This window comes from Atractosteus spatula, chromosome 14, assembly GCF_055471065.1.
Source record: "Atractosteus spatula isolate fAtrSpa1 chromosome 14, fAtrSpa1.hap1, whole genome shotgun sequence".
NCBI classification, from domain to species: domain Eukaryota; kingdom Metazoa; phylum Chordata; class Actinopteri; order Semionotiformes; family Lepisosteidae; genus Atractosteus; species Atractosteus spatula.
This window is the reverse complement of record NC_142719.1, coordinates 10,166,406-10,188,497: the sequence shown is the minus strand read 5'-3', so window position 1 is coordinate 10,188,497 and position 22,092 is coordinate 10,166,406. Positions and strand designations below refer to the sequence as shown.

General features: G+C 39.8%; 1 protein-coding gene across 2 annotated transcripts; it reads left to right on the top strand.

The window, feature by feature from the left end:
- Nucleotides 1-1,537: 1,537 nt before the first annotated feature.
- Nucleotides 1,538-21,152, top strand: matn1 (matrilin 1). Of its 2 annotated transcripts, XM_088932523.1 has the most exons (8): nucleotides 1,538-1,648; nucleotides 9,914-10,260; nucleotides 13,206-13,428; nucleotides 15,470-15,592; nucleotides 17,468-17,872; nucleotides 18,894-19,040; nucleotides 19,487-19,567; nucleotides 20,256-21,152. In XM_088932523.1, the coding sequence occupies exons 1-8, from the start codon at nucleotides 1,549-1,551 to the stop codon at nucleotides 20,303-20,305; spliced, it is 1,476 nt and encodes a 491-aa protein (XP_088788649.1). In that variant the 5' UTR covers nucleotides 1,538-1,548; the 3' UTR covers nucleotides 20,306-21,152. The 2 variants fall into 2 exon arrangements, with proteins under 2 accessions (XP_088788649.1, XP_088788650.1); XM_088932524.1 differs by lacking the exon at nucleotides 15,470-15,592.
- Nucleotides 21,153-22,092: the final 940 nt, after the last annotated feature.

Below are 22,092 nucleotides of genomic sequence, written 5' to 3'. Positions count from 1 at the left end.
TGAAAATCCACTAACTTGGAGATAAAATTGACTTTCTACTAGCCTACAGAGATTGGGATGCCACAAGCAGAGCCACACAATTGGCTATTAACCCCAGTGTGGTTGGGTGGCAACAACTAGTTGATCACAAAGTGACTCTTTGTTACCTGCTATGAGTAGTGAGAAACCTCCAATCGGAGCTAGCTCTTATGTGACCCTATCATAGCCTATTGATACCTTAGTCTGTCTGAACAGTAACTGTCCCTTTATTGATATGTTGTAAGCAGGAAACACATTCTTGCTGAACAAAAGAAACTTTAAAGGTCTGTACAGCCAAAAGTCTGAACACTCATTGCGATATACAGTACAAAGTCAGCTTGGTCTTTGTCTCATGGCATTCTTACTATTTAATTTTATGTTGTACTGTTGTCTACTGTCAGCCAGTAATATAATATAGAATTTCACTGGAATTTAAATGTTAAAAACATTATTTAAATGTGTGTCAATTTTGTTTTAACATCAACTATTGTTATTAGTTCATTAGGCTTTATTCAACAATAATACATCAAACTTATAGAATGGATCTTCACGACCTTTCAGGTTTGCATAACACCTGCTGTATACAGTGCCGGTACAATCGAACAAGTTTCAGGAAGCAACATGAGTCTAATACAACAGGTTATTACAGTAGGATAGCAGCAGTGATTATTGTGCAAAATTAGAATATGTAAGAGTGTTCAGCATAAAGTATTCAGCAAAGGTACTCATGATGAGCCTCTCGTGTGACATCAGCTCCATAGTGATGTCACTGCTGCAAACACAGCGTGTGTTATCTTTTAATGCGTGTCATCAAATGGTATATACTTTTATATATCAAATGATATACAGGCTAGAAGGTCATACTAAGGCTTACTGCGTAGAGAGGTGATTGAGCTGAGGACCCAAATTGCTATTATCATTCTCTGCATGAGGAAAAGTGAAGAGAGAATAAGGTTTTCAAACCTTATTTTGTCATTTTTTTGTGGTGGACAAATAGAAACGCATTGCATTCATGGATGTTACAATTTCCCTTTAGCCTCTTCCATGATCCGCAAAAGGTAAGGTTGAGGGCAAACCATCACCTTTGTCTTTATTGTTTTATTTTTGTTAAAGCTACCAAGCCATACAGTTTTGTGACTGACACTTCACATTATAACTGTAAAAAGACACAATAAGAGTCTGCCATTCATTTCTCTCCGTTTATTTGAACTACCCCGGTCTTTATTTAACTCGCTGTCCTCCCTTAATGCACCTTCCACACATTTTCTGAGAAGTTCAGCAACTTAGGTTACAGAAGACATCACTCACATAGCTCTCTCCCCCTCTCTGCCTTCGTAGTTTTTGGCAAGGTGTTTGTGAGTGCATTTTTTTTTTCCTCTCTCAAATCAGAGGTTGCATTTTTCAGGTATTTCCCCACATCCCAGGGGCTGGATTTCTGGTTTGTGAAAGGAGTGGTGTGTTAGTGTTAATACCTCGCCGCCAGGACCCCAGACAGCCACTCTCTAACCTGTCCTCCACTGCCCAACAACCATGAGGTCTCTGCCATGCGGATTGCTGCTGCTCTGCCTGATCCTCGCTGGCCAGGAGTGTGGAGCTTTGGTTGAGTACAGGAATGCCGCGGCACTGAGTGGTAAGGACACAGCAGCCAGCGACCCTTCGGATACTGATTTTTGGGAAGGGGTGGGGGGTGGGGGGGTGGTGGTTACTGGTAAGGCCAGAATTGATTGTTACTTTTTTTTACAGAAAAGCCAGTTTGAAGCCACTTTGGTTAGCTCTGGTTTCCAAATAAGCATTGTCCCTTTTTCCCCCATACATTAATGGCATTGGTTTGAGCATAGAATAGTTGTATTCTACTGAACTGACTATTTCTGTATTCGGGAAGGAACTTTTGTTCTGTTTTACTTAAAGTGTTTAGGCATTACTTTCTTCACATTTTCACCAACCCAGCACTGTTTTGAGGGTCAAATTATGCAATTTATTTTTACAAAGATTTGTGTTCTTTCTTTTCCTTCAAATTCTCTCAAATTCAGTTGAAGTGTGTAGCTAAGATTTTGTAAAGGTTTTAGAGGAGGATGTTGAATTCTGTGAGACGTTTAGCCTCAGCAATATTGCTGTTGCCCAAAACTTAATATGCTAAAGCAATGGAGCTAAAGAACAAGGAGGTTTTTGATCTTTAATAGATTCATTTCTCACAGGCCTGAATATCTGCATTTATTTTTACTGGTGCATGCTTAAGTTAATTTCATTTGCTCTGTAGAGGACACAGACAAAATGATGCAATCATTTCCAGTTGGCTCCAGTGATGTTCACCGTCTCAACCTCATTGCATGTCTCATAATAGCAAAGGTGATGAATTCTTTACAATTCCATATCTGTGAGGGTTTAGCTGGTTTAATTCTGCACCATTACTGGAACTGAGTGTGGTCTGGGCACTATGTCTTCCTACAACAGACCAGCCAGACTGGCAGTTCCTAGCTTGTCCTCAGCTTTACAATCTTTCTAATTCTTAAGCACTTTAGTTTTGTAAAATGGAGGAATGACCACAATAGCAGGTGTAAAATGGCTTGGTTACATCTCTTGTATAGCCCCAACTCTCCTCACAACTTCAGATTTATTTTTTCTCAGTCAATTCACTAGATTTTGGAGATCCTTTATATTTCAACATATGGTTTTACCGACTACAGCCAAATACACCACCTGAAATGGACTTGTCATTGAAAACCAGGGTCGAGATCCAAACATTAGGTATATCTGTAACATACTGCCAAAAGGAAGATGATTTTGCATTAATTTACTGTTTGATAACAGCTAATTAAAAAAGTCCATTTTTTTTCTCTGAATTTGAAAAGGTTACAAAGGGTTATGTAAGATTATTTATTACGTTTAACAGATAATGTCTGTCAACTAAATGTATTTATCTCTTCTGAATTTATTGGACACTAACTTATCCCTACAGGTGGGAATTGAAGAGGTTATATAACTCTATTTAATTATAGGCTGATCAATGTCTTCACAGTGTGGAAAGCCTATTTAGCTAGCTCAAAATTTTACCTCTGGAAATGGCTGCTTCCTGTGGTACCATAAAGTGAACCCTTTCACTCCTGCTGAAAGGATGCCATTCTTCCCCATAGGATATACAGTAGTTGTGGATCTGGTACAGGGCAGCTTGCAAGGTTATTCATTCTACAGAACTGTCTTTTAAATGGGATGCAATTTACAATACACGCAGTAATACTGTGCAGTGTGACACCTAAACATGGTATTAGAGGAAATGTACACCATGCATGTGAACTGCAGTTCATTTTTTCTGTACTTGTAATGGAGGTGCAAATCTTAAGAGCTTATATGTTGTGCGTTTTAAGTTGATTATCGGGACAGGTAATCTTTATAGTTCCAGCAAAACAGCATACTACAGTATACTGTATATACAGAGAGGTCATATAGTCAGAGAAGAAAGATCATACTGTTTGAGAACGATAGCTCTTGCTTTACATTGCAAGGAAGGCAATCTCCATTATATGTTATACAATATCCCTATTCAAAATAGTGTAATTATTACATATAAATATTCCTCCACTGTATTACATAATATATGGTTATAAATGTTTACATTTATATACAATATTTAAAAAATGTCTTGCACTCTGGTCACACATTCTTTGGCATTTTTACTGCACTTGAATTTTTACTGCCTATGAATCTATTCATTTTAATCAGGCGTCTTCTGTCTTGGAACTTGGAAGTACCAATTTAGCAGAGGATCTATGCAATCACTGAAATAATCCGTTTTATTTATGAAGATTTCTTAAACAGATGTATTAAGTAATAGAGAAATTTTAAGAACATGGTCCTGCACATGCTGTAACCCTCAAGGACCAGATTTCCTGTCATTAAACACATTACTCGTTTAATGGCTCAATGAGTTCCAAACAATTCCATTTTGGGGACAAAGGGGACCTGCAGGACCAGGGCTCTCCAGGACCTGGGATGAAGACACTGATTTGAAATTGTTTGATGTCATCTATTCCAGTCACAGCAAGAACACTCAAGTTCAGGGCTCTGGACATGTAACTGGATTCATAACTTCAGTTTTCTTTCTGTTTATCCCTGCTATACTTAGGTCCCTTTAATTCATTTGGAATTCATAGCACATTCTCCCATTTTGCTGGTTGCTTAGCTGGAAAATAACTCATCTGAGCCGTACATTAGCTAAAATTACTACTGAAATTGTGAAGCCGATCCGAAACAGTCGAGACGGAATTTGGCAATGTAACTGCGGCACTAATCTACAATGACTGGAAAAGAAAATAGTCCCTCTTCTATTTAGTTTATTGATGGTCCTGTGGAGACAGCAGATGGTTTGCTATTTAAATATTTAGAAATTCTGACCTTCTGCCTTTCAAGCACGCAGAATGCATTTAATTTTCACAATGCATTAGTTTGCTTTACAAGTAATGTTTAAGCCTGTTTCGTTTACCATTAAAAGCAAAACAGCCTTTTCACTCAAAACTGTCAAGAATGTTTTGAGAAGTGAATATTTTAACTTGCGTCTGTGCTCAAATTAGATATACTTGCACCTTCTTTGGTAAGGATCTGCACATGTCTATGTTGCTTTACAGACAAAACAAGACTCAAAAGTGTTTCAGATATTTGAATTATTGCTTCAAGTAAGCCCAAAATCCTTCAAGGAATTCCATGTCTCTCTAGTTACAGACCAATTTAGAAACACTTTAATAAAACAAAGCAGCAATTCATATACCACTGAGCATGTTCGGGTCATTTCTCTCCTCTCGCTGCAGAAAAATAGATAAATCAAGATTATTCATTAACCTCTGGGAAGTAATACCAATAATAGAGAGTTCTCAGTAGTTCCGTAAGATCCTAACAAATGCAAGAGAGACAAAATACGCAGAGTATAGTTACTAGAGCTCATCTGGCTGAGTGAATTTCACAGCTTCACTGAAAGGATAAAGCCGCCCAGCCCCCCTCTCAGAATCACAACGATTGAGCTAGGGAGTTGTTACAGGGGTGTAGATGGGTGAGGTGCGAGATTTATATGCGCAGGCAAGCGGAAATGTGTGAAGTGGGTCTACCCTTCCTCCTGGATTTCTATCATAGCTTTGTTATAATTACATGAATGAGACACAGAGCAGGTATCCACAGAATGCGCTTGAAATTTCTGTCAGCCACCACTTATAGGAACACTGAGCACCCCCTATTGGCTGTCTTCAGTATTGTCAGACACTGAAGCTCACAGGTTCAAGACTGCCATTCCTGTAGTCAGCTACTTCTAACATACTCACAATGTGCTTATTTGTAACTATAAGAATTATACATATATAATAACAGTAATATCATTATATATTTTTATACTATACTGTATATACTATATTATACGTGTTTATACTATAAATACTGGTTTTGTAATAAGGTGTGTTCAATGGTGGTGGTCATATTAGAACACCGTTATTCCATATGGTGCAGCCTTTTGTTTCCATACTGTCAGCTGGCCCAGGACAATACAGAATTATGCAGAATGTATGCTGAACTAACTTGCTTACTGAAATCCTGCGGCACTTGTAACACACATCAGTCATACCGTATACCATGTATGAAGCAGCTCACTGTCTAGGTTACAAGGGACAGAGTTGTAAGATTTTGGTATACATACTGTATACAATATTGTATGACACTTCTCTATCAAAATGAACATGAACACTCATTCAGTGTTGTTCTTACACTCATCTACAGTCAGCAGACGCTAAGTACTGATGTACCTTTTACAGTCTTCTGTACGCCATTCACAATTCATTCCATTATTAGATATTTTTCACTTAGTTTTCATTGCTGTTCTCATTTATTACACACCATACATTTAATCTTTTACACACCAGTCCATCACAGGGCACACACAGTCACAAACAGTGTTCTGTATAACATCCCAAGTGCTTTGGAAAGTTTCCTACTTTTTTGAACCAAACTCACATTCCACAAACCTAAGAAAATATCCTGTCTAATTGCTATGGGTTGCTTTCTGCATCACAGAAACTGAATAAAATAACTTCTGACAGATCATTTTTGTTCTCTAAAGGTTTGTAAAAGCAATTTTGAACACGAGTCTTGACTTACCCTACTTCGCAAAATGTCCTCAGGAAACAGTGACATTAGTGACACTACAGTCTCTAGCCTGCAAGATTTGTGACAAATCACAGAGAGAATGAGAGAATTCCTTTATAAAGCTACACGTTTACAGATTTTAGACATTTCTGTTTTTCTGCTGATTGTCATCCATAGAGATTTTCTGTGCTCTCTTTCATTTGTTAGTGTACTTGAACCCTTGTATATTCCTGTCAACTATCTTCCATGGATTTTCTGGACTGATCATGGAACTTGTTTTGACCCATTATCCTATACCCCACTTCAACTGCACATTGCCATAAACTGGTGAAGATAGCAGCCTAGCCACACATTGGCAGACTGCTGATGTGCAGAGACCCTGCAAGCCATTGGGTTTTACATGAGCCAAAGCTGCTGCATTTCATGGATCTAAACTGACTCCCTGCTCATGGTTAGCCAGCAGTCATATATGACAATAGGCACTACACCAATGAGCAAATGGTTTAGTTCAAAGGGTAAAGATAAAGGTAAAATGATAATTGCTAAATATATGTCTATAACTTTAACTATTTATAAAGCATATTATATAAGTATAATAACTGTACATAATTTGAGTACTATGGGTGTCACAAAGCCGTTTGGTTCATTCTTCTCCCCCAGGTCCCAGATTCTGTCCGAAAGCCCACAACATCCATAACCTTGTTTTCATACTCACAGTTCTTTATGTTTGCAGTCTCGAATTAAGTTGCTCTTAAATCCTGTGAATGCTCTCGGGCTCTGATCTGTGTGATTATTTTTAATTGAAGATTAGGGTGGACTGTGCCAGTTCCTTACACAATTTGAAACACCTTGATCATGCTTTCCTGAATTCATCTTCACTTTTGGCTTAAAGTACAATTGATAGTGACAGACTGTGAGGTATGTGATACTTTTATTATGCTCCAGCTCATTCACACAGTTTAAAAAGAGATCAGTAGTTAACATGTATATGGTGAGCATCTTCTTATGTTAAAAGTACTTTTTGTTACTGTTTAAATTTGGATGTCATCTAAACCTGCCTAGAATTACGTCTGTGTTTTCCAACTGATTTGTGCTTCAGAATTAAGACTTCACACGCTCTCTAGTAAAAAGGATAGCAGCACGCTCAATATATACGTGATCCTAAGATACCTTGTTATTCAATTTGCCAGGCTGCTATAACAAAGAAGATGATTATGTCAATTAATCAAAATCCTGCCTTTGCAGACCTTTTCTGATATGATCCAACAACACAATTATTATAAATAAAGTCACCGCTATCCCTTACTGTTAATTGCGTAACTTTAACGATGGAGACATTTTAAAAAAAAGAAAGGAACTGGTGCATTCCAAAGTCGAAAGGCTTAGTGGCCTTATTTAATCTTGTAGGATTCCAGTTTTTAAAGACAGCTATTTAAACACCTTTATGTAATGACTGAATAAAGCAACTATTCTGTTAAATTCACAGAATGTTGGTCATTGATTGCTAACAGGTGTCAAATCACCTGCTTAATTTATAAAAATTAATGGCTTTGTGGTAACCTACTGTATAAATCCCGCTCATGGAGGCACAGATCCAAAGTCCTGAATATACACAGAAAGATATTGAATTCAACTCGAAATCTGGAGGAAAACCAGTGCAAGGACTCCAAGACATGAATTATCATGTGCACGTGACTTAGTCTGGTAGTTACCATACATAAATGATGGTATAGATGAACATTCACACTTCACAAACTTTAATAGAACCTTTTTGGAGGGGGGATATTTTGTGAAACCCTGGCGTGGCCAGCTAGCCTAAAAAGGGGTTGCAGTTACAGCCACCAACCTGGCCAATAGAGGCCACTATATTACCTGTTTACCTGTAAATAGTCACACTAGGGGTGAGCAGGGTTTTCACATTCACACACAGGTGCAATTAAGTTTTTGTTTGGTATTTACAGGGGGTATATGGTGATAGTGATGGTTTGGAATTTTGAATGCTGCCATTTTTTTGTTTATCTTGAAAAGGACCACAATAGTGGGTTCTAGATTTCACTACTTTGTGGTCACTTTGAGTTTTTGTTGCTACAGGCTCTGGGGAGTGCCCTGATAGGGTATGTTACCTGTGGTTTTAAAATTATGTTATTCTTCCTGGCTTTGCCGAGAAGCTTGTGTTATCCTATTAACCACAGAAGCAACACCAAAGCTGAAGAAACAGCTTGCTTGAAGTTACATAGTTAGTGATGCCATGATCACGTACTGAATAAATAAGCTTACACAGCTATTAAACTGAGGGAAAGGTTGTTTTTTGTTACTTCTGAGATGATCTTGGTGTTTCCAAGGTCTGCATTCCTTAACATGAGTCAAAGGAAAGTTTCTTGTTTTGGTGTTCAATCATTTGTGAAAAGCTTGAGCAATTTCTGAAATTGTTGCAAATCAGATATCAGAGTGTGTCACCTTTCTTAAATAAGTAATATCTGATCATATGAAATAAAGGAATAATTATTAGTTCTTCATTAAAAATTAATGAAAGATTAGAGTTGCAGATGACACTGAATATCATTACCATAACATACCGTTATTAATATCGGGTAAGCTCATAAATAAAGTTAAAATATTGAACTGTTTGCTTCATAAATCTTTATGCTCTGAGTCCTTGGTTTTAAAAATACTGTTGCCTAAGGAGGTATTGACACAAATCAAACAACATTACCTGGATGCATTTGGCTCCGTAAAAGGTTGCTTCCCTATAGTTTTTAAAACCACTTTTAACAGATTTTCAGTCAATAATGTGCCGATTTAAATTTGTAGGGGCAAGTCAATTAAACTTTAAACATCAATGATTTGTTCCAGAAATAATGCTAGTTTTAAGAGATGAAAAGCGTTTCACAAGGAATATGAAGACCTAAGAATTAGGCACATTGGGGGTTAACCTGGCCAGAGGACGAGGAGGCTGGGACCCCTGAGCCCCCCGCAGAGTGAGGAGTGACCAAGGCGCAAAGAGTTTTTTGGGTTGACTTTTGGAGTATTAAATGCTTGAATGAAGTGCTCACAAAAAATCATGATTGTGGGTGACATATTAATGTCATATTGCATATTAAATGTACATTAAATGTTTTCACAGCTGACTGAAATGCCATGTGCATTAAATTAAAACAAATCTTAAAACAAATATTGAAACACATCTTTCTGTGGCTTTGCTAAAAAAATTCTTTTCTACCTTCTTTTAAAATAATACTGTACCAGAGACTACAGCACCAAAGTATGGGGTGTGTAACTTTGTGAATTATCCCACTTCGTTTCAGGTCCTGCACACTCTCTGCTTTAACTATTTACAGTATATACAGGGTCAAACACCTGTTCAGGTACCACGAGATTACATGCTCAGTTGAACAGACAGTATATCAGAGTTTCAGGTAGTACTGATCCTCCTAATGAGCTAGACTGGAGGCAGAGTGGCTATAGAACAATAAATCAAATACTATCTAATTAATCAAATTAAGCATTAATTAATACATTAATAGCCAAAGTAACAGTGAGCTAGAAGCTATTTTATAGGGTCACTCTGCTCGTTGGAACATTATGTTCTGTGTGGAACTTATAGCCCTTTGCATCTCCCTATTGTATGTTTGTTCAGCAGTGTTATTTAGGAATCCTGAAAGAGTCCCTTAATATGGCCACTTACTAAATAAGGTAATAAAAACAACAAACCTTTTCACTTGATGACATGGTGAAGACGCTGCTGAAAGGCACCGCCTCGCTCCCTCTCGCCCTGCAGCAGGCCTGTGCCGGACTCGGCCCATGGACCTGGTCTTCATCGTCGACAGCTCGCGCAGCGTGCGGCCCTCCGAGTTCGAGCAAGTCAAGGTCTTCCTGACCAAGGTGATCGAGGGGCTGGACGTGGGGCCCAACGCCACACGCGTCGGCGTGGTCAACTATGCCAGCGGGGTGAAGAACGAAGTGTCCCTCAAGACGTATCGCAGCAAGGCGGCCCTGGTCAAGGCAGTCACCAAGATCGAGCCCCTGGCCACCGGCACCATGACTGGCCTGGCTATCCAGTTCGCCATGAATGTGGCCTTCAGCGAGGCCGAGGGCGCCCGAGTGCGCTCCTCAGACATCAGCAAGGTAAGATGTCTTCCTGCCTTGTAAGGGATTTACTCTGAGAAAGGGAACAAGCATTAATGTTACCATTGGGATTGGACATGTACCCTACTGACAATTAACTTTATTCCCCCCTTGGGAATTTGTCTTGCCCGTCAAGAGCTCATTAATATATAATATATATAACAATAATATAAAACAACATATAACAATAATATAATATTGCAATACCATAATCCTAAAGAACATTCAACAACATTGCTCACTCAGAACTCTTCCAGTGTCACAAAATTAAAAAAAAACAGACAATTAGCTTGTAAAGAGTCTGAAAAGAATAAAAAGAAGATCCCTACATGCAAACCTTTTTTTCATTATTCTACAGTTGAATGCTTATAGGTATAGAGGGAGCAAATGCTCTCTTTACTTTATCTAGGGGAATCTGGTACCTCCTCTAGGTACCAGTAGGACAGTATATTCTAAAAAAAGTGGATGAGAGGGGTCATCTAAAATTTTATGATCACATTGTTCAACTTATTTGTTTCTCTGCAAGGACAAGGCAGCTTCCCAGATCTGAATAATATAGAAGGCTAGAATCCTCCGAATAGAACTTCTGCAAAAAAGTGTCAACGTTGTGCTTTCTACATTTAAACTCCATACCTTCTGTGAAAACTACAACTTTTGTTATGCCGTCAAATACCATACCTCTGCATTGGCGGTCCACATCAATTTACAGTCAGTAATAGTGTCAAAGTATTTACAGCATATTCATTTACCGTTTCAATATCAGTTCCATTAACAGTTACAGGAATCATAGAAATAGAACTTTTCTTTCTACAATCACTTATCATGGCCTTTGTTTCATTTAAAAGCAATACATTATCCTGACACCACTTCTTAGAAAAAGGTTTATCTCCTTTCTGTAATTGTTTTTGTCGTCTCAAGTCCAATCAAGGCAACATCATCCCCAAACCTAATGAGTGAACAGTTGTCATAGTGGTTGTTGTTTTCCTAAATCACTGGTAAGAAGAGCATTTGCATTAATACCAGAGGTATTAGATAGAAACTAAACATAGATTATTTAACTGCAAAGCTTTCGGTAGGCTGGATGGCTCACTAGCAGAGTCTGAACCGAGCAGACACAGCTACTGGCAATGTTAAGGTGTCTGTGTCACACTGCTGCCATCTAGCCAACAGAATATGTATTGCAGTAGTGTCCATTGTCCCTTTCCCTGCTGACCTTAAACAACTATTGAAGAGACTAGTATGTCCAAGGAACACTTCACCCTCAGAGTTATCCATTATTTACTGTGGAAATTATTTATAAGACATTTTAACCTATTTCAGAAAGGCAAGAAGTGTCCTAGATACTTGGACATAGAAATCGGATAATCATCCATCCATTTTCTATAACCACTTTATCCAGTACAGGGTTGCATGTATGCTGTATCCTAGCCTAGCAAGCAATGGGCACAAGGTGGGATTGCACCCTGGACGGGTAGCCAGGCCTTGCAGGGTACACACAGCCACAAACACCAGGGCCAATTTTCCCAGAAGCCAATTAACCTATCAGCATGTTTTGGACTGTGGAAACTGGAGCACTCAGAGGAAACATGTCAACATGGGGAGAGCATACAAACTCCACACAAACAGCACCCCACAAATTAAACCCAGGGCACCAGCGCTGAAAGGCAGTTATGCTACTCACTGCACCCCCATACTGCCCACATAAGATAACTAATATAGAGTAAAATTAAGAAATACGTACTCTCTTAAACTTACATTTCACAATATGAATAATCACCTGAGTGGGAGTTTAATCTCTAACTGAAGTCTATTTCTTCAATTAGTTTTCAATTGAAAACACAGAAAATATTTTCTAAAATGTGATAAGCACATCACAACAAGTATTAGGAAGCTAAAAGATTATATAAAGTGTAAAAATGTGACATTACAAATAACCCCAAACCGTCAAAATGTAAAATATCATTAAGGGCATTGAAAATGCAATGAAGTTTATTTATTTTTACATACACTGTATAAACAATTTAAAATAATTCCTTACACTTACACTCCACTCAGAGCCCTTTACAGGTAATGGGGTCTCCCCTCCAACACCAACAATGTGCAGCTCCACCTGGATGATGCACCAGTATGACCACCACACACCAGCTATCAATGGGGAGGAGAGCAGTGTCAGGAAGCCAGTCCATAGATGGGGATTATTAAGAGGCCATGATTGGTAAAGGCCAGGGGGGGAATTTGACTGCTTTACATACAGTGTGTGAAAAGTAAGGTTAACTATTCCAAGGTTAAACACTCTGATGGATTATTAATGTAAGAATGCACATCAGGAACATAATGATGTGTTGATTAATGGTGCTGCCTCACAGCTCTTGAGTCCTGCATTCAGTTGCAGAGCACTGTCTGTGTAGAGTTTACATATTCCCTTTGCATTTATACAGCTTTTCTCCAGCAATTCTGGTTTTCTCCTGTGATTCAAAGACATGCTAGGTTAATGAGCACCTCTAAAATGCCCTCTGTGCAAATACATGTGTCTGTATGTTTCCTGCAATAAACTGGAGTCCTAACCAAAGTGTAGTCTCACCTTGTGGTCTGTGCCTGTCAGGTAATGCTATGATCAGACGTATAGGCATAAACTTCCATGTTCAGAAGTCTAAAACTTAGCATCTGAATACGAAAAGGTACAAAGAAGCTTAAGTGACGGTATGCTTGATGAGGATCATTTTAAACACTCGTGAAGAAGTGACCACTTTGGACAACATACTGTAAGTTCTTTCTGGTCAAAAATAACTGACCATCCCCACCCCACATCAGATTTGTTACACTAAGGGACTGCTGTCGACTACTGTTCCCCTTGGCAGCAGAGACGGTTCAGGTGTGTCAGGGCTGTAGAACAAAAAGATTAGAAACAAGTTAACACAGCTGCTTCTTCTCTCGGCCCTGGTCAGGTGGCCATCATCGTGACAGACGGGCGTCCTCAGGACAACGTTAAAGACGTGGCGGCGCGGGCCCGGGATATGGGGATCCAGATATTCGCCATTGGCGTGGGGCGGGTGGACATGAACACGCTGCGACAGATCGCCAGCACACCCCTGGAGGACCACGTCGACTACGTGGAAAGCTACAGTATCATTGAGAAACTCACCAAGAAGTTCCAGGAGGCCTTCTGTGGTGAGTGCACTGGCAGCGCAGTCGAGACACATTTGATTGTCTGTCGTATATGGCTGTTCTGAATTGGGCAGGCGGTTTTAGACCAAAACAACCACATATTATCCACTAGAAGCGCAGCACCTCAAGATAAGGCAGTTATTAATGTAATTTGTATCTGCTATTGTCTTAGCATAATTTACACACAGGAATAGTTGTTTTTAGTAGCTTTTTTGCCGTAAAACATCCTGCAATGCAATAGCAGGAACTACTTCTGTGAAAAAAGCTAGACCACATCAATTGCCGCAGTTAAACACAAGTTAATAAGGGTAATGCTGAAAGAACACAACACTGCAGGAGTGCAAAAGAAATATGAAAAACTTTGAGAAAGCTCAAAGCATCTAGAGTCATTGTAGAGATTAAAGAAATTACTTAATGAAGTTATGAAAACAGATTGCAGGACCACAATCTGTCTTCATAATCACAAACAAAATCACAATTTTTAGGTTTTGCAAAAATCTGTGTAAAACAAGATTTTAAAGGGAATAAATAAGATTGACACTGCTCTACTTGTAAATTTACGTTGGGCAAGGAAAATGCAACCACTCAATTGGAACCATTCAATTTGGAAAAAAAACTTTTATTTTTTTTTTACCAAGGATGATTAATGGATGGAAAAGATTACCAAGACATTCAGGAAGCAGCAACACTCAAATCTTTGAAAATTCATCAAAACTATTCCTATTTCCTTTTTAATTTTTAAGTAAAGAGAAGCACCACTGATGCTCACTCATTTTTCTTTTTTAATGTTTTATATCACACCCAGCCCTCAGACACAGAAAGTTTTAAAATATTGAATGCATTCAATCTTCAGGAGACTAGCTCCTCAAGGGTCAAAACTAAATTAAAAAGAAAACTAAAGACTAAAGATTCCAGAGGTGTGAACATTGACCATGTATGACTAGTTACGGAACCACATTAATACTGGAAATATAAGCTGTCCACTTTGGAATGATCTAGATGAGTATGAATGATAAGTTAGCTGACAATTTTGATGCAAGACATTTACAGTACCTGGATAATCAGAAGAGTGTCTTTTGAAGTGAACAGAAATGTCAAACTGAGAAGTCTTTTTCCTGAGTCCTAATCATTTAACAAGGAATGCGATGTTATCTGCATTATCCCAGTGCCACTACAGGTGTAAAAAATAAATTTCCCAGGTAAGTAAAGTCAGAAAAAGCATAACTAAGGAAAATAATCATAATTCCTGCGGACAGCGGAGACAGGTGTGTTGTAGTAACTACTTTTGTTTGTCGTCTCAGAATGGGGTGTGGGATTGCCTTTTGTAGGCCTGATCTGTTTATGCCACAGCTTGCTGTGCCTTGCTGCTGATAATACTGTATTTGCTGTGCTATCTGTCCCAGTCTGTGTTAATGATTACCAGAATTCACAGCAAATACCCCAGTTCAGCTCCCTGACAGTGGTCTGTGGCTGTGACATCACTGTAATCCTACAAATGTCTGAGACACAAATTCAGTAGTTGGCTTAGAGTTTAGCTATTAGCTGTCTAAAAGCTATTCTTTATACAATATAGGATAACCAAATTATGGCTGCTTAACCATTTTTTTAATTTTGTTTTCTCCAGCTCTTTAACTGCCTTTGATTTCACCTTCTGTTCATACTGCAGAAGCAGTTGGTCATCTCGATTGACTGCTTCTGCACACCTGATAAATGTTGATGTTTGATTACAGGTTCAAAGTGTCTCATACCTGCAAAACCTCAGATCTGACCTCAAAGTGAAAGTTTGTACCAACAAAAAAAAGAAAGTCTGTTTCAGACACCAGCGCAGTGTACGGGAGGTGAAAACAGGAAAGTGGGTTTGCATAGGTGTGCTACTCCTCTAACTCTGTGCATTCTTGGCCTACTCAATTAGATTTATGCTTAATGTCAACTGTGTGGTGTATCCTTAAAATAATCCCACTGTCCCTGTGTTTGGACAGAGCTAGTACTGTTTTCTCCTCTCTAACGCTAACTCTAACCAGGCCCTCGCGGCTCCCTCCCGCAGTGTCTGACCTCTGTGCAACAGGTGACCATGACTGTGAGCAGGTGTGCGTCAGCATGCCCGGCTCCTACAAGTGTGCCTGCAATGAAGGCTTCACTCTCTTGGAAGATGGCAAGTCCTGCAGTGGTAAGTGTCCAAGGCGTGTCCCAAGTGTCATCTCTACTGGACACTCCTACAAACTTCTCAGCTCCAGGATGGAGCTGGCCATCTGTCTTCCAGTGCCTGAGTGGTTAAAGCTGCCCATATCCCACATAGCTGACAGCAGCCCTCACTGAAGTGTACCAGTCTGGTACTGTAAAATCCAGCAGCCATATCACCCTGCAACATACAACTGGCAGCCTACTGACGCTCAGCAGGTATGAGCCTGGTCAGTATCTGTATGGGAGACCTTCTGGGAAAAACTAAGGTTGTTGCTGGAAGAGGTATTAGAGGGGCTAGTAGGGGGCGCTCACCCTGTGGTGCGTGTGTGGGTCCTAATGCCCCAGTATAGTGACAGGGACCCTATACTGTAAAAAGGCACCATCCTTCGGATGAGATAATGTCAAGCTGAGGTCCTGATTCTCTGTGGTCATTAAAAATCCCAGGGCATTTCTTGAAAAGAGTAGGGGTGTTACCCTGACATCCTAGCCAAATTTCCCATTGGCCCTTTACCAATCATGGCCTCCTAATAATCCTCATCTATGAATTGGCTTCATTACTCTGTTCTCCTCCCCACTGATAGCTGGTGTTGAGAGAGCATACTGGTGCACTATGGCTGCCATCGTATCATCCAGGTGGGGCTGCACACTTTGTGCTATATAAGTACAAAGAATTATTATTAATAATAAAAGCAGAGTAAAATAATTGAAAAGCTGTGAGTTTACTTTTCTGTTTAACTGATGTCCAGTTGGAAAATACTACAAATTTAAATCTTTTTGATTTGACCAAGATGTGAGTGTTGTCTTTTAAGCAAGGGAAAAGACAAATTACAAAGAAACACTGGGAATGTTAATGTTAATATTATTATTTTACAAAAAATGTCTGTATTTTTTAATATATTTTATTGTTTCCTGGTTGCATCCAGAAAATGGCAGGTTGTGCCAGTCGGAAAGTGTGCAAATGCCTTTTAAACCCATCAATAATCAGCTAATGACAGATTCTAATGTTCAACTTTCAGTCTACAAACTGTTTTCAATCCTGTCTCTCACTGTACTTTGTTAGATATTTGTACGTCTTAATATATCCAGTATCTCCATTAAAGTTTAAGTTAAATAAATGATATCATTAAGCACAGCCATCTCATTCCCAAGTGTGTGTACCAATCTATTACATTTATCACACATAATCAGATGACAGCACATGCTGAGACCAGCAAACGATTAAGATTCACATCTCTCTTATTATCAGGACACAGTCTGGTCAGTAACGGCCTCCATAGCAGATAAAATACTGCCTTGACAGGCAATTAAAATGTGCAAAGGTCTATGTTTCAGATTGTCCCAATACACTCTCCAGACTCCAGTGCCTGTCATTAAAAATTAATTGCTTGATGTTTTCATAAAAGAAAATGCAGCTCTTCCAGTCCACTCCATTGTAGACTTTTGCAAGAAAATAGCTCTTGATATTTTAACAGACACTAAGCTGAATCAATACAGCAATTAAGAAGCTGATAGTATTATAATGGAAAGGTCACAGCTTTGGCAGCCCTGAACCTAGAACACTTTATAGACAGGTGGGGGTCATTTGGCCCATCTAGCCCATTTGTTAGATAACTCCTTGAGTGGAGGATCTCAGTGTGCCATTTCGTTAATAAAACCAAGTTATTGTCTTTCATAACTTGTCTAGGTGGCAGGATTAAGACCATCACAACTCTGGTATAACAGGTATATTCAGAAATTCTGGTAATAGGAATTGATTAGTAGTTTGCCTAAAGGGTTGACTAAAGCCCTCGACTGCAGTGATAGATTGCTTCTTCTCACCTCCTGCCCTCACTGTAACACCCCTGTCTCTCCTTCCCTGCAGCCTGCAGTTCCTCCGCCACTGACGTGGTCTTTCTGATCGATGGCTCCAAGAGCGTGCGGCCTGAGAACTTTGAGCTGGTCAAGAGGTTCATCAACCAGATCGTGGACAAGCTGGATGTAGCAGAGAACAAAGCCCATGTGGGGCTGGTGCAGTACTCCAGCTCAGTGAGGCAGGAGTTCCCTCTGGGCCTATACAACACCAAGAAGGACCTGAAGGACGCGGTCAAGAACATGTCCTACATGGAGAAAGGCACCATGACTGGCCAAGCTCTGCGGTACCTGGTGGACAACAGCTTCTCAGTCAGCCACGGGGCTCGTCCTGGAGTTACCAAGGTGGGCATTGTGTTCACCGATGGCCGCTCCCAGGACTACATTGGGGATGCTGCCAAGAAGGCCAAGGAAAAGGGTAAGGAAAGAGGGATGTGACCACTGTGTGATGCCAGGCTAATAAATACGCCCGTGGGGAAAATAAAATCGTCTCCCTCAGCAAATAATGGATTTTTAATAAATCAGATTCTAATGCCCTCAAAATGTCAAGGAGGAGAAATTGTGTAAAGCACACCATTCCATTAATAAACAAAAATCCTGCAAATAATAAATACACCACATGCTGGAGAATATACAAGTTTTGCACCAGTTTTAAACCCTCCAATGAAGTCATGTTGAAAAAGTCTGTTTTCACAGTTTGCAGAAGCTATGACAGCTCCTGAGGATCACACTGACTTGAAACACTATGGCAGTGACAGTGGGATAACTGATTTTTTCTTTAACAAGAAGTGACAGGAATTTCTGGTAGATAATCCTTATAAAAAAGTATGTCTATAGGCATTTAGAATAGCACAGTGGCCATTCTGTTGGAAGTCCAATAAACAATATAGTTTCTGTAACTGAAAGAAGAGAATGTGTATTTTGATATTGCTTATAACAGTTCCACCCTGATATACCTAATTTCATCTAATCTAAAGAGAGCTGGGTCTGGTTAAGGCATGGATAGGGAATTTACTTATCATCAGTGGTTTATAGTTTATCGCCGACCCAACATACATATAAAATGGTGAAGCAGGGGTGAACTAATAGCCCATATTATGCAAGATTGTAGAACAATAATAGAGCTGAAACATAGGGAGACCCAGGTAACATTCTGTGAGGGTTTCAGTTCTGAAGAGAATTTCTCCTTGCCAGTAGTGCTGCTAGATTTCAAGCTTTAAATTTCTAGACCCAAACCATCTGCTTTCAAAGTCTGTCATACAGATGAAACACCAATTAGCCCCAGTCCGAGTTCAGCCTTTTCAGACCATATCCAAAAAATGATACCATCTCATTATTTGGTTGCTGCAACCCTGTTGCGTAATTGCAGATTGTATCTTAAAGAACTACTTTAACAATGGAACTGCGTATTTCATCTCACTGGGTGCTCTGTTTTGCAGAGTTTAAGATGTACGCAGTAGGAGTTGGCAACGCTGTGGAAGACGAGCTGAAGGAGATTGCCTCAGATCCACAGCATTACTTCTACACAGCCGACTTCAAGACCATTAACCAGATCGCAAAAAAACTGCATGTCAAAGTCTGCAAGGGTATGTCCCGAACTAGGAAAGACACACACAGGGCTCCAGCTTCAGAGAGGCAGACACACAGTTCATGTTTTCAGTGAAGGAAAAGCAGACTCATGGAGTCACATTTCCCATTGTGTCAGCTGTGGGAAAATCACCTAAACAACCAGTCAGTTTACATGCAGGAAAAATAAGAACCAAGGACTATGCCTTGAAGGGGTGGATGGGCACAGACACATCTGCCTTAGAAATACAGAGATGAGAGAACGTTTCATTAAGAGAAGTGCACACAGATGCTGCATCACACAGTGAAGCCTATATATATATATTCACTGAAGGACAGGCAGACGGACACAGACTATAAAGACACACAGGCTACAATGACAACAGGATATAACTGCTTGCCTGTCACAGTCCAAATCAATCGAAAACCCTAATACTTTCTACATTTCTCCTACAATGCCTTTCAGAAGAAAACCCCTGTGAATGTGAATCCATCGTCAAGTTCCGGACAAAAGTAGAGGATGACATAAAAGCGTTAACAAAAAAATATATCCTTTTTGAAAGTGAGGAAGCACTGGGGAGTGTAGTTTTTTTCCCGAGCTGTGGTAAGTCATACAGGAATCTTTGTGCATTCTGAAGATAAGTGCATCAAAATGTCTTGTAGGGCTTTTTGAACACAATTGTAAGAGACGGTGAGTGGAAGAGGTTGTGACAGATCTCTGGAGGGGGGTTATAGAGTGGTGGTTAAGATTGCCTGCATTTCCCTGCAGTTTGGTTTCCCAGTATCATACCTTTGCACGCATGCTCTCTTAACAATTCCCTCTTGCTGCTTCTGACTATAATTCAGTCTTCTAAATTCGCTCTGTAAAAAAGAGCTCATAAAACCAGAGGTAGGGCTACAAATGAGAGCAGGCCACTTGGCCCATCTGCCTTGTTTGGTTGCTAATAGCAATGGATCCAAGGATCACCCATCTATTTCCAGAAGAAGTCAGGGTATCAGCTTTGACAGACCCCCACAGTCATGCAGTCCTACTTTCAGTTTTAAAAGTACTTCCCCATAGTTTCCACTTGTGTCCACTTATTCGGGATCATCTCCCATCTTAGGTCAGCCTGCCTAAGAGTTGGCGTGAGAGTTTTTCACGTGCTTATCCAGGGACAGAAAATTTAAAATGGAAAAAAAAAAGACAGAACATATATGTTGCAAAAGTGAGCTGCATTCCTTAACCTCAGCATCACTGGAAGCAGTAACGAAGAGAATCGCAGCGCTGGAGAACAAAATTGTCTAAAGCCAAGCAGAAACCTTGTCAATCATCTTCGCCACCACCTCCTTCCCTGCACTCCTTCCTACTCTTCGTCTTCCAAGCCACATTCTGAAACATACTGAAGACCCTTCCTGGCCAGGCCTGCAGGAGGTGGGCCCAGCTTTTCTCTTGCATCATGGAAAGGCGTTGCTTTGCTTCTGTGCAGCTGTCACTGGCACCAAAGACCATTGCTAACACTCTGAGCAAAGCACTGAACTTGAGTGTTAGTCAGCACTGTTCTGCAGAGTGGGCTTTCACTTAACCCCCCCGGCTTTATCTGCATCTACACCCCTGGTGATGTCTGGTGAGGTGTATAGATATATTTATTTACTTCACCAACAGCAAGGTGGATCAGATTTATTGTGTGTATAACTGTCTCTTAGTTTCTTCACTTCCTACTATCTCACTACACAAAGGTATCTATTATATATGATATAAAAAGCTAATTTAATATATGATTGGACTTTACTAACTTACGTTTTGGTGCTTGTTTTTATAAATTAAAAAAATAAACTAGAATATAATACTTCGGCATGAGTCATGTATTGCACACAGCCCCAAGCTTGATGCTGAAAGAAAAACTCCAATTCGCTTTCCGTTGCTGAAAACCCAGCGCCTTCTCTTAACTAAAGGAGACTTTAGCGTCCCCAGTTTGCCTTACTCCAGCGCAAGGACAGTGGTTACAGATTTGGTTCATTCTCCTGGGTTGTTAACAACGCAATCTTTCAGGACTGTGGGATCGACCTTCAGACAAACCACCCTCCTCTGACCAGTGAGACAGTCATTAAACTGTAAACTGGGTTTGTTTGCAGGACATGAAAAACCAAACATTAAAAAATGCTGAAAATTGTAAAGATCTGATGTGTGTGGTTTTTTTGGCTTCTGAATACACATAAACCAGGCACTAGTTGTTTTTAATTTATATTGCTATTATGCTAATTACTACCCTAGCTCAGTATGTGTGTCATTAACTCAGCAAAGCCTTGCATTTTCTTCATTTAAATAGTCATTAAGCCGTTTTTGCCTAATCACTTAGAAACTCCCTCTCCACTCGGTTGGGTGTTCAAGTGAAGCTCAGGATTAGTTGGCTGTGAAATAAAAGATGCCACTCCGGTAAAATTCTAAAGAAGAACACCCAGAACAATCTAGGCGAGCTGACAGGCACATCTGTAACACTTTCAACAACCTGCAATTTTGTCTTTTGACCTATCACTTGAACTGAATTTTGGAAATAGATGCGATACATTAGGCGAATCAGATCAACTGTTCAGAAAGATTGTGTGTGGGGGGGGGGGCTTCACAATTACAATTATTGCTGTAAGGGGGTTTCAATGTTAAAAACAGGAATTGGTGCAGGAATGAATTCAAACCCAGCAGTCCTCCAGGACTGAGACCTACTGAATCAGCATATAAGACAGCTCACAAGTGGGACAAAGCTCTGCAGCCCATCTCAATCAAAGAAGCTTATTGATCTAAGGATCTTGTCTGGCTGTTCTTATGGGATCCCAAGGAATCCATTTCTACAACCTGGTGGGGCAGGTCCTTCCAGACCCCACAATCCTAAAGAAATGCTTTGAGTTTCTATAGTATTCCAGTTTGTTTTTTAAATACTTGCATCAGGTCCCCTTAAAGTCACCGTGTAAGTCCAAAGACAAGCAGTTCTTGGAAATAACCCCTATTCCCCAGTCTTTTTTTTTTATATATACACACACACACACAACAGAGATCGTATCAGTTAAGGGCACTAATTAGCACTGGTGATTATGCGTCCA

Excerpts from the sequence above, each read along its gene's own strand:
- matn1 (XM_088932523.1), top strand. The coding sequence starts at position 1,549 with ATGAGGTCTCTGCCATGCGGATTGCTGCTGCTCTGCCTGATCCTCGCT. Across the intron at positions 10,261-13,205 it reads GCTCCTCAGACATCAGCAAG|GTGGCCATCATCGTGACAGA; the intron begins GTAAGATGTCTT and ends GGCCCTGGTCAG. Across the intron at positions 13,429-15,469 it reads GTTCCAGGAGGCCTTCTGTG|TGTCTGACCTCTGTGCAACA; the intron begins GTGAGTGCACTG and ends TCCCTCCCGCAG.